This window comes from Psittacula echo, assembly GCF_963264785.1.
Source record: "Psittacula echo genome assembly, chromosome: 3".
Lineage (NCBI taxonomy): Eukaryota > Metazoa > Chordata > Aves > Psittaciformes > Psittacidae > Psittacula > Psittacula echo.
The window spans coordinates 114,870,887-114,887,921 of record NC_137736.1 but is presented as its reverse complement, the minus strand read 5'-3'; the positions used below and the strand labels follow the sequence as shown (position 1 = coordinate 114,887,921).

Below are 17,035 nucleotides of genomic sequence, written 5' to 3'. Positions count from 1 at the left end.
GCCTAAAAACTTGGAACTTGCTATATAAGTGGAGCACTTTGCAGTAAAGTTTTGAAGCAGCAGTAAAGGCTTTATATACCTGAACTAGCTTCGGCTTTTGTGATTTTGGAGTCTATTCTGTAAAAACTACCGTGGGGGGAGATTATAGAAGAAATTGCTTATAGCAAATGTGCCAGTTTAATTATTGGAGAATATATTTTTAAAGTGTAAAGACAAAATGAATCAGTGAAAGATAAGATTGAAAGGAGAACAGCATGTATAAAAGTATACTTAAGGTTGCACCTTTAAATTCTGAATTGGTGGAACTCCACATGAATAATTCCCGGAAAGGAATTCCGTGCTAAATCAGAATCTCATTAACTTTACTGATACTTCTAATACTGAGACATTAATGTGTCCAGGTTTTTAATAAATCATGATGTGACCTCATACAGAATAATAGGAAATAATCTTTTTTTCTCAACTAATTATTATGCGTATAAAGGGAAAAACTTTTCAGGCAAATAAAATGATTCATGGGATAAAAATAAGAATCAAGCTACTGGCTTTAATTACTATTTTTAAAAATGACTGATTAATTACCATTTTTGAAAATTACTTTGATCCATCAGAATATGAAGTGAAGCAGTTGGTAGCTTTGGTTTAAGGAATTATTCATTGATTGTAGGGACTTAAGCTACATATAGGAAGGGTTCTGAGGTTCTTTAGAGAGACAGATGTATAAGACAGAAGTGTAGTGCAGTAATATTACTTATAAAAAAATGTTAAGCAGTTATTAGAATCTGCTGATTTTAAAAAACAGATGTTCAAAATAAAACCTCTTTATGCACATAGTTGCCAAAGTCATCCCTAGCACTATAGGAAGCATCTTGATATATTTCACTGCAAATCTGAACTAGAAAAGAATGCTTTTTATATTATTTTTGGCTTGATCTGAATGATTAGAAAAGGGAATTATCTAATATTTTATGGATGTTCTCTGAGTCAATTGAATAATTTAATTATTTTTTCTGAACTAAATATTTCTTCCTAGGAAAGCGGTGGACTTGATGTTTATGCTATTTGCAAAATTCCAAGGGGAGGAAAAATAAAATCTTCTCTTCAATTTTAAATTAAATAAAAAGTTTAAGGCTTTTTTTTCTTTTTTTTCCTTTCCTAGACTATTTCAATAAAATTAATTAATTTATTTATTGGGTGTATCCGTTAACATGACAGAGTCTTGTTTCCATAATTACTTTATCAATTCTTTTTTTTTCTTTTTCTCTGTTCTTTTAGAGATCATCTATAGCTGGGTATTTAATGAATTCCCATCTTTTGTGACAGAAGACAGCAGACGCTTCATCTCTCAGGAGACAGGCAATCTCTACATCTCCAAGGTGCAAACATCTGATGTTGGCAGCTATATATGCCTGGTAAAAAACACAGTGACAAATGCCAGAGTTTTGAGTCCTCCTACACCTCTGACACTGAGAAATGATGGTAAGAAAGGCATTATTTCTGGGTACCATATGGAAGTAAAAATACTAAGCCAAAAATATTCTGTTTAATTTAAGAACCATGATTTTATTGTTTTTCAATATATGCATGCATTTACTGTAGCAACCAGCAAAGGAAAGGTGCTCAAAGAGACAGTTTCTTTTAAAGCATCTAACAGTTGTGAGAATATTTAGACCTCCGAAGGCTGAGGTGCAATCTCACATCTCCTGATGTATTTCATTTAGAACAGTTACTCCTTGCTATTCTGGTGCTCTGTCACTGACAAAGACAAGCAAATCTCCTTTCTCAGTAATGTCTGTTTCTTTAGGGCTTTGTTCAGTTGCCTCAACACAGGTGGCCCCTGCCACACTGAGACACCCTCAGACACCTGAGACATCCACAGGGGGACTGGCAAATACCACACAGGGCATACAGAACAGCAGCAGGATGCCAAGACGTGCATTCATGCATCTCAGATGACACAAGGCACACATGGTTAGACAGCTGAGCAGAGGCTGTATTGCTTAAAATTTTACCTGTTGCTGCACTAAAGACATGTAACACTTCAACACTGCAGTTCAATGCACTGATTAAGTATCACCAAGGACACTGCAATAGCTTTGATTGTAATGATAGTTACCCAGGTAGTTTGGGATTTCATCAAGGCATATAACTGCAGCATTTTTTTCCTTAAATAAATACCTAAATCTTATTATTGAGAAGTTTTCCCCCCAAAAAAATCAAAAGAAAATACCTTCCAATAATATTTCTTATAGAACAGTGTGACATTTCAATATAAATGATATGTAACTCCAATTCTTTCAGAATATCTGCCTATAGAGACAATTGTGTTATTTGCTCTTTTGCAGCTAAAAGATTCATATTTATTACAATATAATTGCCTTTTGGTTTTGTTTTCTGTCAAAATAATGTTATTTTTGAGAATAATAATTAATAATTCCATGTCTACATTTTCCTTTCTCCAAGATGTTCCACATTTAATGATGCTTTCTAATTCTTCAGAAATACATTTCAGCAATTCAGCATATGTGAATCCATACTTGCATAAATCAGAGAGATTGATCAGGGATCATAGAGGAGAGAAAGAGACTCTGAGGCTTTTGTCTTGCCTATAGCTTTTTCTAGAACCAAGGTTGGTCCTATGGTGTAGAAGCTGCATATAAACATAGATGACTTCTTAGTTTAACAGAATGAGGAAAAAATTAGAATGGAATTAAGTTAATGTTCATCATAACAAGTTGAAATTTCTCTCTGCACAGCATGCAGCCTCCACAGCAAAAAGCTGAATCTTTTACTGTATCATTTACTATTTTCTTTTGCTGGCTTAGTACCTATGCTAATTATTGAGTTTCAAGTGTTTATTTTTACTGATTTAAAGCAAAGAACAAGCAAACAACAAAATTAACTGTATATGCTTCTATTTGGTCCAGCTTTGTGCAGAAATTCAATAATTAAATATCCATATCATACTAACAGTCATAGGCACACTACAGTTTAAGAAATAGAGTAAATAAGAATAAAGGTAGCAGTCTACATCTTTGAGCTAAGAAACACAATCTGTGAAGGAAAACTGCACAGATTTTTCTAAATGTCAAGTGGGTAGTATATACCAGCCTCAAGCAAATTCGTGTTTCATGGCTGGCTGTCATATAACTGTCATAATCCAACCTTCTGATCTGTGCTGGAGTATTGGGGAGGCATTTGCACATGGATGAACTGCTCCTCAACAGTTTTGCAGTTCATTTTTTTTCACATGCGTAATTTCTACGAGGCTTCCATGCCTTAATTTTTACCTGTTGGAATTTCTGAAAAGCCCCTTTATTCCAATGAGGTTCTTTAGTATTTCTTAGTAGACTGCTTGCTTTCCTATATGGCCGAGCAAGTTTCTCAGTGAAGAGACCCAGATTGTCTGCCTAACTTTGCAGACTCCACAAACCTACCTTGAAAAAACTTTCCGGAAAATTCTGGTTGCGAAATCATATTTGTGATTTATGACCTCTGCCATCTTAGAAAGTTCTGCTTCCTCCACAGAATGCAATAATATGAGCCTTTTAAAAACTAATATAAAAGTTCCAGTAATGTTAGCATACTTTTTCTATGTGATAGAAATTGCTTTATGTATATTGCCTTGTTCATTGGCAGATAAAAAAGGGTGATGACAGAATTTTAAAAATATATATGCATTATACTCCAAAATAAGGGATAATATAGCTGCTGAAAAGAGTGCCCAGTAAACTTAACGAAAATTAAATTTGTGGAGAAAGAAACAGCTGAGGATGGGCCCTAATACGGGAGAAATTAAGAACATCTAAGCAGCTGAAAATTTGTTTGAAACTGTGTTGCTGAGTTACATGATTTTGAATATGGCTTTTAAAGCTTTTTTGTTATTTAAAAAGTAAAAAACAGATTTGTCAGAAGCCACAGGAAGAGCATGTACATTTAAACAGCTTTTACAAAAACCACAATATAAATAAAACTATTTTTGTAGACTGTAGTCTCATACGGACATATGTATCATTAACTCAAATTTCAACTTCATATACTTATCATCATTTACTTATTTTGATATATCAAGAGTACCTGTACCCAAGGGACTGGACAGCTTGTGACAAAAAAACACTCTTATACCAACATTGGTCTCTATCTATGGGGAAGAAACCAAATGAAATTCAGGCTTTCTGTCAAACTGCAAAAATGTAGGAACTTCCTGGGCTTTTATTAATCTTCTATTTCTTTTATATGTGTCTCAAAGGGGAACTTAGCTCCGTGATATGAAGCAAATTAAATAAAAACATCAAGAAATCCTTCAATGGCTTCTGAATAAAATGAATACCTCGCTTGTTCAGATGTCATTGACAATCAGTCATTTCATACAATTCAATTTTACTTCAAGTTGGGTTATAAAAACACTCTAAAATTCTAGCTGAGGAGATAAAATGTTTTAGCAGGAAAAAAAATTACTCATAATTTCATTAACTGCATTTATAATACATTAGAAACTTTGAAGAATTATTTAATAACTGTTTACAAAAAATATACAGGTTGTTAAAATGGATCTTTGCAGGCTTGGAAGCTGATTGGGAGCAGTAAATTATCTTGACTAATAAAAACAACAGAAAGCCTCCTCAAATTTAGGAAATAGACACCTAGGGAGTATAAAACATTTGATGCTTGATTACATAAGGCAATTGTTTCAAGTTCACACAATTTCATTCCAATTTTTCTTCCTTTTTTATATTTTTTTTTAATTTCTCTTGAAAAGATGTTAACTTTGACATTATTACTGTGCAGATGAGAATTAAGTAATTCTTCATTTTATCTCTGTGTAGATACTGCCTAGTGCTTTGCTGCAGTGAAGGAGAACAAACAAACAAACAAAATCCTGTACAGTTTCAGACATCAGAGGATATTTTCTACTGTGTTCCATTATACCAAAGTAGTTAATACCTCAACAGAGGTCGGGGTGTCTAACCAGACATATACTCACATAACTGAATGCAGACCTTCTTCAATTTTTTTTTTTTCCATGTCATCATAGTTGTCCAAGCTGAATCTTGTCTGTCCTAATACTATTGATTAATTCTATGTGATTAATAGTCTCACATAATGATAAAATGAATAGTTCTTAAAGAATTAAGGATGCTAATTTCTACTTTTCCATGATGGAATGTGCTCTGCATGTGTTTATTCAGGTTGAACTCGGGGATATGTTGTTTGGACATCACTGGGTTATCTAAAGATCTCTTTCCCAGAATTAAAAAAAGTTTGGGAGAAATCATAGAAAATTCCCCGGTTGTGGAAATTAATAAAAAGGACCAGCATAGAATAGTTATTAAATAATACATGAAAATAAAGATAGAGCAAAATTAACAGTTTCGCAGACATAGGATATTTTCACCCCAAAAGAATGCTGACAGTTGTTAATTAACTGATAACTAGCATTAAAAAGATGCACTTAAAGATTAACCCTAACGGTTATGATCTGCCAGTTTTCCCCTTCCAGAAACTCACAGATCTTTTCTTTAGTACTTGCATATCTAGCTTTGTTTTCTAATATGTCTATCCATATGGAGCTGAATTCTAGAAGACACAAAGCATACCCATATTGTAATGAGAGTTGAAAATACTCACGCAGCTCTGACTTAATCCTGCCAGGTTTTCTGGAGTTTCTGACCTTGTACGCTGCCTCTTTTGTATGAGTTATATTACAATTAACTTACTTGCACTTTTAAGTGTTCAGTCACGTAAGAGAATTGTTCAAGTCCATAAAAACTATGCAAGATTGACTAGAAACTGTGGGAGCTTATCTTAATGCTGCAGGACAGATCATAAACATGAAATGATCCTACTTTGATTTGTTTTCAAACAGAGCCAAACTGTCTGGGCAAAATCAAGTTTGATCTTTAGCTGTATACGAAGATGGATAGCACTGACAGAGGCATCAAAGTACACAAGGTCTGCTTTAGGGGGAAGGCTGATAAATTGCCAATGTCCTTGCACAGCTATTACTCTTGTAGTAAACATGTTGTTTCTCCACTAAAACTGTAGTAAGGTATTTTAATGATGGGTCATAATGAAACTGAAAATAAAAGACTTCCCACAGTCTTTGCTTTTCTAATAAAAATGCATCCTTCAAGGGTTACAGGTATTCTGAAGAAACACTTTTTGTCTGTTTCATTCTGGCTCTTGTTCTTAGATCCCACTACACAGTTGTCAAAAATAATAGGATGAAAGGTAGGATTAAAAAAAACCCAGTGTAATCTTAATTAAAAAAGAAAACAAAGACATAAAATTGGAGGGGGTAAGATTGTTGTTTTTGCTTTAAAGCATAAAATAAATGAGCTCAAGAAAAAAATTGTTCCTCTAAATTCAGTTCAGGATTAGGAATGACGTTGCATCAAACGGTATCTATTAAGATTTCAGACAGAGTGTGGTGTTAATGTTATAACTAACGTTGACCAAATTAAAGTTTCAGCAAATCACAGAATGGAATCACAGAATAGTTAGGGTTGGAAAGGACCTTAAGATCATCCAGTTCCAACCCCCCTGACACTGGCAAGGACACCTCACCCTAGACCATGTCACCTAAGGCTCTGTTGAACCTGTCCTTCAACACTGCCAGGGATGGAGCATTGGTAATGAAAATAACCTTTATATTTGCAAATGGGTTTAAATGATTAAGAATGGTCATAACTAATGTTTTGTATCTTACTGTCTGAGGATCTTAAATAAAAATTCACAAGTGACTGCTTGCTTTGCAATCCTGTGGTAAGGCATAATGTTCAAATAAGAATAAGTTGTCAGTTTGGTATTTTTGTCAACATAGTAAAATAATTTAACTGTGAACAGTAAAATTTTTGCTTAAGGTTAGGACTGCGGTAAGCTGATAGCAAGGATGATTTGTTGCTGTTGTGTCTAAAAAAAAGGGGTATTTCAATAGCTGTTGTTAATGGAAGAGAAATGTTAGGGTTGGTTTGATGTCTCTTATTGAGGAAATAATAGGTTCTTGTATTTTCCTGGCTATATGAGGAGTCTCAACTGGAAAACATTTCCCATTTAGGAAGCTCTTTCCAGTTAATTAGGTAACAATAACAATTAGAGCAACATTGCTTTTTGTCCTAATTGATCAGAAACAAATGAAAAAATCTTTCTGGGACACTGCAATAATTTTGACACTTTTAGTACCTAACTGAAAAGGGGATATTTTGTTTTCATCCTGTAGAAGAAAGAAGCACGTTACAAGAAAAATGGAGCTTAAGGTCATATTTGAAGTGCAAACAATTATATCATTGACTGTAGGAGAAATTAAGTTCTTTCAAAAATGTGAACATGCCATCAGGAAGATAATTAAAAACCCCATGAAAATCAGGTGCTTCTCTTAATAATTTAGATTAAATAAATTTGTGAACCTGACCTGGATGAAAAGTAAGCAAAAATAAACATTGGCCAATAATGTCCCAAAAAAAGTCTGATACAGATTTGTTGTGCCAAGTTCAACGCAGTCTCCTCCCCTGTAAAAAAAAAAAAAAAAAAAAAAAAAAAAAAAAAAAAAAGCAGTGTTAGTTCTTTCGGCTTTTTGTTGATCATATTCTTGGGCCTCTCAAGCAGTGTGTGTGGCCTAATATGGGGGAGTCCTGATTTTTGTTTATGTGTATGGGTGCTCAGAGAAATCATCTATATACGTAGTCTGAAAATGTTCAAGTTACCAAGTTTCCATACAACTATATCTGCATAAATCTTCATACTGGAATGTCGTATACACAAGTTGTCCAGATGCCCCCACTCATCTCCAAATATCCAAAGGGTGAAGTTCAATTTCATACTATGTGTTGGGTTTGCAGAAGAGCTTAGTTTCTAAATTACACATATGTGAGAAATTTTATGGATTGAAGTGTAGGTTATGACTCAGTAAAGACTCTTTTACATAGAGAGAGACAGCAACCTTGGTCATAGTTACTGACTGCTTGATGTTTTCAAACACAGGAAAACAGAGATCTTTGCGGCTCAAACTGTAGACTATTCTGGCCTCTCATTTAAAGAACTAGAGAGAACATCACTGCACCCTTCATTGCTTATTCTGAGATTACCTCATTAATTTTGTGTCCTTAAGATTTGTCCCAGTTCCCTTCAGTCATAATACAACCACTTACAACTGAAGTGCTTTTAATTGTATTTACCATTTAAGACAGGGAGAAAGCTCTTATGTATATATTACAAACATACGTAACATTTATTAGTCATAAATAACTAATTTTAAAATATTTCAAGATCAAAATACTGTTTCTATAAAGGGCTTTCTAAATAGAGTTCGGAGAGTAACTGCTTGACTAGTGAAATGCAGTATAATACTGTTCTGGTTTTTGCTCAGATAGAGTTAATTTTCCTCCTAGTAGCTGATACATTGAGTGTCTGGGTGGTATTTAATTGCTCGGTCATGTTAAAACACGGCAAACATATAGATGAATTTTAAAGTGGGAAGAGGAAAGTTCTGTTTAAATTTTGGTTAATCATTTTGTTTTGGTTAAGTGTGACCTTCTACATTTATAACTTCATAATTAGAAATACATAAACATCCGCTAGTTGTAAACTAAAAAAGGTTTGTTCCCTTCTTGTGATGTATTATGAATTACTAAATTTTCTTTAATATTAGGACAGATTATAGAATTTCATCTAGTATATGTGATTTGCTCTCTGAATAACATGAAGACGTTGGTACTTCACTGTTCAGTGGATTGCAGAATGCAGTTTCACATGAGCATCTTTAAGGCTTTTCAAAGGGTAAATTTATAGCTCAAAACTTGGCTAAGAGATCTCTAAGTGAAAGGAATTCTGTTGGCTGTTATCATAACACAGCCATTCCCACAGTAAATTTTTAGAGACTTGGAGCAGGTGCTGGTCGTTCCACTTAGAATAAGGTTAATGGCAAGTGAGTCAATAAATTCCTCCCAATGCATTGAAAATTTCTGCTGCAATCAGGATATAATGGTGGATATCATCATTATATTTGAATTAATTTGGTTTGTGTTGTGAATTTACTGTCATTGTGAATGTGTGTACTCAGGGGTCTTTCTTTAAAAAAATATTTGGAGACATTTAATGGTGCAGATCTTCAGGGAAAATGTTAAATATTCATTTGTCGCAAAAAGACCTATACCATATAGAACCCTAGTTTGCATCACAAGTTCTCGATAGGAGAAGAATTTATTCATTAACATGCCTGCCATAGCTTCTTTGTCAAAATTTTCTTAGGTTTGGATATAAATATTCACACAACAGATCGTAATTATAATGTGGTTGGAAACTCAATTTCTAATGTGAATTTCTTATGCAGCTGGACAAGTTCATCACTCCTCGAGAGGTTTCCCAGAAACTGAGAGGAATATCCAAACCAATAAGAATCCCCAATAATTTTGTGATTAGAGCAGTATCCAGGCTTTAGGAGAACCAGATTAACATTCTTCCACCATCTGATTTAGATCAGGGACTTCACCCAAAGCTCTCAGGCAGACATTCTTAATCACTAACTACGGGGGTTTTATCATTTCCTAACAAAATAATGGTTAAGTATAAAATTGTGGCTAATCTTTCTCTTAAGCATAGGAAAACTTTGGCTTTCATTTTCTCCCCAGCTCTCTAATGATGTTTGACCAGGAATCCTATATTCTTTTCTGGCTAGTGTCTTAAAATCTTATCAGTTACTTATTCAAGTATTCCCTGTAACCTGTTCCATTCAAAATTAGTTTCTGAAGTAAGTTAAAGACCTATTACTTAAATCAGTTTGGAACAAACCGAGATCATTTTAGCTGAAAGGGTTTAAGGAGCCATCATGGAAGCTTATGTTCTGGGAGATTCAGGGGGTAGTTAATATATATGGAAGACTAATGGAACAGAAGCATTAGCCTCTACACAGTTGGAGTAAGCTGGAGTAAGATGATGTGTCATGATTTCTCAGCCATCCGATTTTTTCCCCATGAAAGCAAGAAGTCTTCTTGACTCACAATTTTTTTCTTGTCTTCTTGATTCACAATTTTTCTACACTCTTCATCTGAGCTGTAAAAGTCATGGAGTGGCAGGCTAAACGAAGAAGTAGAGCAGTCCTTTTCGAAGTGAAAATGACTGATATCCTGCCTGTAGTTTTTTCGCTTGTTCTTGGCTGAAAGGACTGACAGTCGGAAAGTGATCTTGCTACTTTATTCCATTCTCCATTTCCATTAATGGCCAAAATGAAACAGTGTAGTTTTAGCTGTAGCAATATCTGTAAATGTTTGAAATTTTGTTACATCTATTCTGGGGGTATGTGAGCACCTCACAGTCCGTGTTTGTCACATTGTTGTGATATAAGAAATGCATCATCTCCAGTGAGACCCCAGCTGGCGTACAGTTATAGTATCCCCAACATAAGAAAATATGAAACTTGGAGCAAGTCCAGAGGAGGCCATGAGGATGATCAGGGCGCTTGAGCACCTCCCATGTGAAGAGAGGCTGAGAAAATTGGGGCTGTTCAGCCTGGAGAAGAGAAGCTGTGTGGAGACCTCATAGCAGCCCTCCAGTACCTAAATGGGACCTATAAGGATGCTGGAGTGGGACTCTTCATCAGGGACTGTAGTGATAGGGTAAAAGGTAATGGCTTCAAACAGGAAAGATTTAGGTTAGGTAAGAGGAAGAAGTTCTTCTCTGTGGGGGTGGTGAGGCACTTGCACAGCTTGCCCAAGAAAACTGTGGATGTTCCATCCCTGGCAGTGTTCAAGGCCTGGCTGGACAAAGCTTTGAGCATCCTGGTCTAATGGGAGGTGTCATGGGAGATGCGCATGTCAGCAAGGTTGGAACTTGATGAGCTTAAGGTCCTTTCCGAGTCAAACCATTCTATGAATCTATAATTCTATTTTTTGATAGAAAACTAAAATGCAGACAACAACGTAGTGAAGGGTTCATAGGACACTTTGCATGGTAGAGATTTGAACTCAAGCCACAGATTTGCAGCCAAGTCAGAGGAACAACTTAAAGGAAACCACTTATTAAAATTAAATCTGATTTTATTGATATTTTTTCTTAGCTGGGTTGGAGAATATGTGATTTGTGAAGAATTGCTCTATGATATTTGCATGATCGTAAAAAAAATGTCTGAAGGGCCAAATAGGGACATCAACTCTTCTATAAATATTGAGAACCATTTCTGCTTATGTGACTAACAAACCATTAATTCTAATAAGGTGAAGCTGTGCTTGGTCCTGGGATATTTTCAGTAATTTGAATCAGTGTCTTTTTCAGTATTTAGAGATACAGCAGAAAGGTATTTTATCTCAGTTGAACTTCACCTAGCTGGGGAAGACCTTGGCTAGACAAGCATGAGGCAAGCTCTCCTCACAGGCACTGAAAGGACAGAGACACAAAGACTGGGAAATGTAAGGTGGAACTGTTTCAGAATAAAACCCAGGGCCAAGATTTGCTTAAACAAGAAAATTCAGCTTTTAGCCCTTTATTTCATCCCAGAAGAAAATTCAAGATCTGGTAAGTTAGATTTTGAAGCAGTGTTTCATACCAATCACAAATTCAGCACTACCCGCATCTGTACTCAGCTGAAAAGCACAGCTTGTAAAATAAGGAGTGTAATAAACTAACTAAAGAAGCCTAAGGAAGATTGAATCATGGGAGTCATCTCTAGGAAGGGAAAAGGTTGTCCAAAATGAAATATCTTCATGGGAAGGCACAGCACAGGAGCATTGAGAGGCTCCCCGTTCTACAGTGCTCAGACCACATGAGCTCTATGATTTGTTAGCCACTTAAAAATTGTATATTATGTTTCTATTCTTTGCTGATCAATTTTATTTATTGTTGTATTTCATGTTTGATAACTGAAAATAAAAAATGACTGAGAGAATTTTTTATGGCCTTAGCCAAACCTCTGAAAGAGAGTCATGTATATTAAGTCTGAGAGAGATTGATTCTATTGCACATAACTCAATGCCCTGGTATTTCTTAAAAGTTCAGGTTCCTTTTAGCATCCAATACAAATGAACAGAAGTCTTGATGAAAATGTAGATGGCAATTGTTTTACCATTACTGACTTTTAGTGACCATAACAGAAACTGGAAAAGATAAAGATCCTGGAGGTACAACAGCCATAGCAAAGCAATTATAGTATAATGTGGGAAGGTAATCTCTTGATGGTAATCCCTCGATGTCTATGCAGCTTTAATGGCCTCCTTGGTCTCAAATATCATAAATAATAAGGATGAAAAATATCTCTTTGCTATAATAGACTTTTGTTTCCTAATTTTCATAGGGACACCAAGCAATTGCTCAGTAATTTTTCTTCATTTTTTGGCCAGTTGCTGCAGGCAGGTCACTTGCTAACATAACAATAACCCAGAAGAACAGGACTGGGTGCAAAGCTTTAGTAGATCAGAATTTCATTAGGAATATGGAATTATGGCATGGGTCTTGAATATCATTCAATACTTGTGCAGATTGCACCTACTAAAGAGAGCTAATGTAAGTTAAAAACATAACATCTGAAAGATAATATTGTTCCTCAGATGTGTCCATAAATACTGTATTAATTTAAACGCAAGAACACCTTATTTCTATTTCCAAAATGCATTTTTTTTTTCAGGGCTAAAAAAGGCAAATGTTTAATAGTTAACAACAAATCAACACAGCGATTTTCAGGAACAAAGCCTTACACAAAGGAAAGTAAAACCCCCTTTGTTTAAATCCATTGAATCACAAAATGTGTCAGCAAGTATGCACAGTCAACAGGTGCCAGAGATTTAAAAGGAATACCTCAGGAGTATAAGACTTCATCACAAGATGTAAATGAACTGTTTTCAGTAGGGAACTTAGGAAGGTTCCGCTATCAAGATTGAAGTTCTCCTAACTGAAGATTTAATAGATAAGATTTTAGACGAAATATTGACATTACAAATATTAACAAATCCCCAAGGCCAAACTCATACAGAAGGAAGCAAAATGGACCATTTTTCTTCACTTGGCCTCAGGCGTAGGAGTGTAGGTAGAAAAGGTGTGGGGGCTTTTAAAGAAACTCCTAGGAACATCTGAGGAACTACAGACTGGTAAGTCTGACTTCTGTGTCAAGTGGCTTGTTAGAAAAAGCACAGAAAAGTACAGTTAGGGGGATTATATTTATCACCTATCCATGCAGTAATCTGTCTTACCAGACAATCACATACCATGAATACAGCTTTTAAAGAGGGAAGTCACACTTCAATCAATATGCAACTTTCCTGAAAAGTATTGGAGAATATGAACAGGAATGGTCAAGTTAATGCTGTGTACTTTTGTTTCAAATAGCTCTTGAGAGGGTCACTCATCAGAGGCTGTCAATGAAATGAAATTCTCAGAAGGGTTGAAGGGCAGCCCCATTTTGAATTAACAGCACACAGGGAAAAAAAAGTTCACCTGTTTTAGGAGCATCTGGTCATTTTGGAGAACAGGGAGATAGCCAGTGAAGCCACAAAATAGAATCATAGAACCATAGAATAATTAGGGTTGGAAAAGACCTTAAGATCATCTAGTTCCTTTTCTGGGACTTCAGCATTCAATACATAAATGATCTGGAAAGGAAATGAACACAGAAGTAGAAAAGCTTGTTGATATAAAATTATTAAGGCTAGTCAAACTTTAACTGTGAAGAGCTGCAAAAGGATATCATGATAATAGAGTGGATAGGTGATAAATGTCACCCGATGCAAATTTATGTAACACGCAAACCTAAAAGTATAAATACCTTTATTATGTATTACTGGTAATTAGGGTGCCATTGTGGATGAACATCAGCTCAAGTGCAAAAAAGGCAAATTGAAATGAATTGTGATGAAAACAATAAGAAACAAACAAAAACAACAAGAAGAGAAGAAGCAAAAATGTGATAGAAAGATCTGCATCATGAATGATTCAACTGAGATGAATCAGAAACTGGTATTCATAATCACACACCCAAAAAAAAAAAAAAAAAAAAAAAAAAGAAGCCAGAAACAGTAAAAGAAGTCACAAGGAGGGTAATTAAATAGTGTAATTTATTGACACAGTACAAGCCTATGGGAATAAAATTTTTATGACAGATTAGACTAGGAAAGATTTCAGTCTAGTCTAGGGAAAATGGCAATTGACTACAATTTGGTTGATGCCCTGACTTCATTTTAATACCCAGGACACAAAGATTAATTTTGGTTTATCTACGAAAAAAAAAAAAAAAAAAAAGCCTTTTAAACTTTAGTGCCAGAATTGGTTCAGAATTTCTCTTTTCAAACAGCGGGCAGTATTTTTCCGCAAGTTCACAAAGCAATGTCAAAAAAATTGATTTAGTCATGTTTTCTAGGATAATTGGTTCACTATTGCTAGTACATGTAATACTTGCATGATTATGGTTTTTTTGAAAAAGAAGTCTCCTACTACTTATGAAGCCACATTATTTATGGAATTGCATTCTTTGAACTAAAAGCATTTTGTGCTTTCTACTTCCGTTATTTGATTCACGGCAAACACATTCAGATTTTCTAACTAAACTTAAGCCCCCAAAGATATAGTTAAATGCATACAGTTCAGACTTCCTCCCAGAGGCAAGCTGCAGGAGCCTGTGGGACAACAGGAGGAAGACAGCACAGCCCCACTGGAAACTCCTGAGTCCATATGAAATATTTGAAGAGCTAGAAATATATGTTTACCTTTTCAGCCTTCTATATTATTTTTTGCTTTAATAGGCTATGGGTTGTTTTCTATATTTTTCTGCCAGCTGGTCTTCTCTGGGCTGCAAATCTCATATTCTTCTAGTTCCATGTTCTTCCTTATGTTCCTTTCTTTCCTCTTTCTTGAACAAGTTATCTGTTGTCTCTCTTTTGCTCTCTTAATTGCTTGCTCTAGAATTCTTTGGAGACTCTTGACTGATTTTTATAGATTCAGGCTAGACTTGTCTTGTTGCTACTGTGTCCACAACCAAATTTTATTCAGTTTTCCTTATCTAAAAATCTGAATAACTTTTAGTTTGTTTACTGTTGCTTTTAGTTCCTGAGCATTGCTTAGCCCAGTAGCCCATCAGCCCATCTTCTGTCTAACTGAACAGTGTTGTTAGAGTCATATTCTCCTGCCAAGTCGATCGTGACATTTTCTCTAAGCTGCATCAAATACAAACCTCTCACCTCTCCTTATAAAACCTGTCTCCCTTCCCTGGTCACTTCCCATTTCCTAAACTCTTGTGATTCTCCAAAGCTGTCAGTCACTCTACAGCAAATTCAAGATAACTATATTGATTTCAGTGTATATATTTTTCTCATTCCTAAATGTTTTTCTAGTTGTATCTTATGGTACTGTGTTGTCCTGATAAAATTAATCATCTCCTGAATTAAAAGGTAACTGAAAATGAATAACTGGACTTTGTATGTGTTTGCATATCTGTGTTTGTATCTGTGTACACAAATGCTGTTACATCAGTTGAATTTTTCTTTCAGAGCTTAGAAGGTCCTCACTTGACTACAGCATGATGATGTTGATTTATTTGTCATAAATGTGACTGCATTAGTAAACAAAGCTTTGGTCTCTGAAAATTCTTGCCCCTCTCAAATAGTTTGCCTGCTTTAATCTTTCAAAATGTAAACATTAACCCGTGTTTGAAAAAATAAATCCTTTTCCTTAAGCTCACTGTTGTGCTGCTGGTAACTCTGAAGAACATTTTAGAATATGTACTGGACCCAAGCAGAGCATATCAGAACAAACAAGGCTGTCTCCGTCAGCTGCAAGCTTTACTGCTGGGAAGGTTCAAAAAGCAAGCCACAGGGTTTTCCTCTGATTATCTCAGCAAGTAGAAAACTGATGATATTTCATATTCTAAACATTCCTTATTTTCCAGGTGTGATGGGGGAGTATGAACCAAAAATTGAAGTCCATTTTCCTTACACAGTTACAGCTGCAAGGGGAACTACTGTTAAGATGGAGTGTTTTGCACTTGGCAAGTAAGTACAAATTGTTTGATAATCAGACATCGTTGTTTATGAAGATTTGACATGCCTAATTTGTGGTTTCATTATTTTGCTAGATTTCATTATCACAAACAGTTCTTACTGCACAAAGTAACCAATTGGCTAAGTAGCCAATTATTAATTCCCTGCCCAGCCGTTTCTGTGGACAGTAATTCATTCAAGTTAAAAGACTGTGTCAAAATGAAAAGTAACATTCTTGTAACAAAAAGAGGAAAGTTGGTGGGGTTTTTTTGAAAAAAAATTACCAGACTCACTCATTTTAATCACTGCGATACCATAAATCGGTAAATGAGAGTTTATTCTGCCAAAATATTATAGTCGGAGGATAAACAAGATGAGTAGCTTTCTTTATTTCCCAAATTCATAGCTTATGTATGAAGCTAAAAGCACAATGTTTTAAACATATCCTAACACACTTTGTGGCAGTGCCAATTCTCTTGTTTCTACCTGACCTAATAGCACTACTAGAGAACAGGTATTTAGTATTCTTGCCAAAGGTGGTTTTATATGTTTATTGATAAATCAGCTTAGGGAGAGAAAGGTTTTAGAAATACTTCTTTGCTATTTTGTATAAATTAAATAACAAGGAAATTATTTCTATACTTTATTTAGATTACGGAATATAGGATGAAATTGATAATATATCAGTTTTGTTGTGGCAGTTACTGTTATTATTGCTGTCAAACATAAGGGTTGGAAAGGTAGTATACAGTTAAACAGAAAGAAATTATTCTTCCTTCTGTACATATACCTAGCTAAAACCAAGTGTTTCATCAGTGATGTTTCACTAGAGACATATACAGAAATAGAAAGGGTTCGGTTTTTTTCCAAAATACACCATCAAATTCTATGCGGGGCTGTGTGTATTGAAAGAAATCTTACTGTATTGAATTCTTTTCAGTTCCTTTTTATAGTGGTGCTCCTTTTGCACATCTCCTGCACCCCACAAAGTCATACTGCTCAATATCTCATATCCTGCTTGGTTTTGTAGTTCACAGCTAATCAAGGCATATATACAGGTTTCTTACAGCCTGGCTTTGATTAAG

The 17,035-nt window shown here is 35.1% G+C and overlaps 1 protein-coding gene across 2 annotated transcripts in view; it reads left to right on the top strand.

Annotated features, from left to right (window-relative positions):
• CNTN5 (contactin 5) overlaps positions 1–17,035 on the top strand; it is a gene marked incomplete at both ends in the record, with an annotated part of 355,379 nt that overhangs the window by 182,440 nt on the left and 155,904 nt on the right. For both annotated transcript variants that reach the window (XM_080614312.1, XM_080614311.1), the window contains 2 exons: positions 1,276–1,479; positions 15,860–15,962. In XM_080614312.1, the coding sequence (XP_080470438.1) occupies positions 1,276–1,479; positions 15,860–15,962 (307 nt within the window). The remainder of the gene's footprint in view (positions 1–1,275; positions 1,480–15,859; positions 15,963–17,035) is intronic.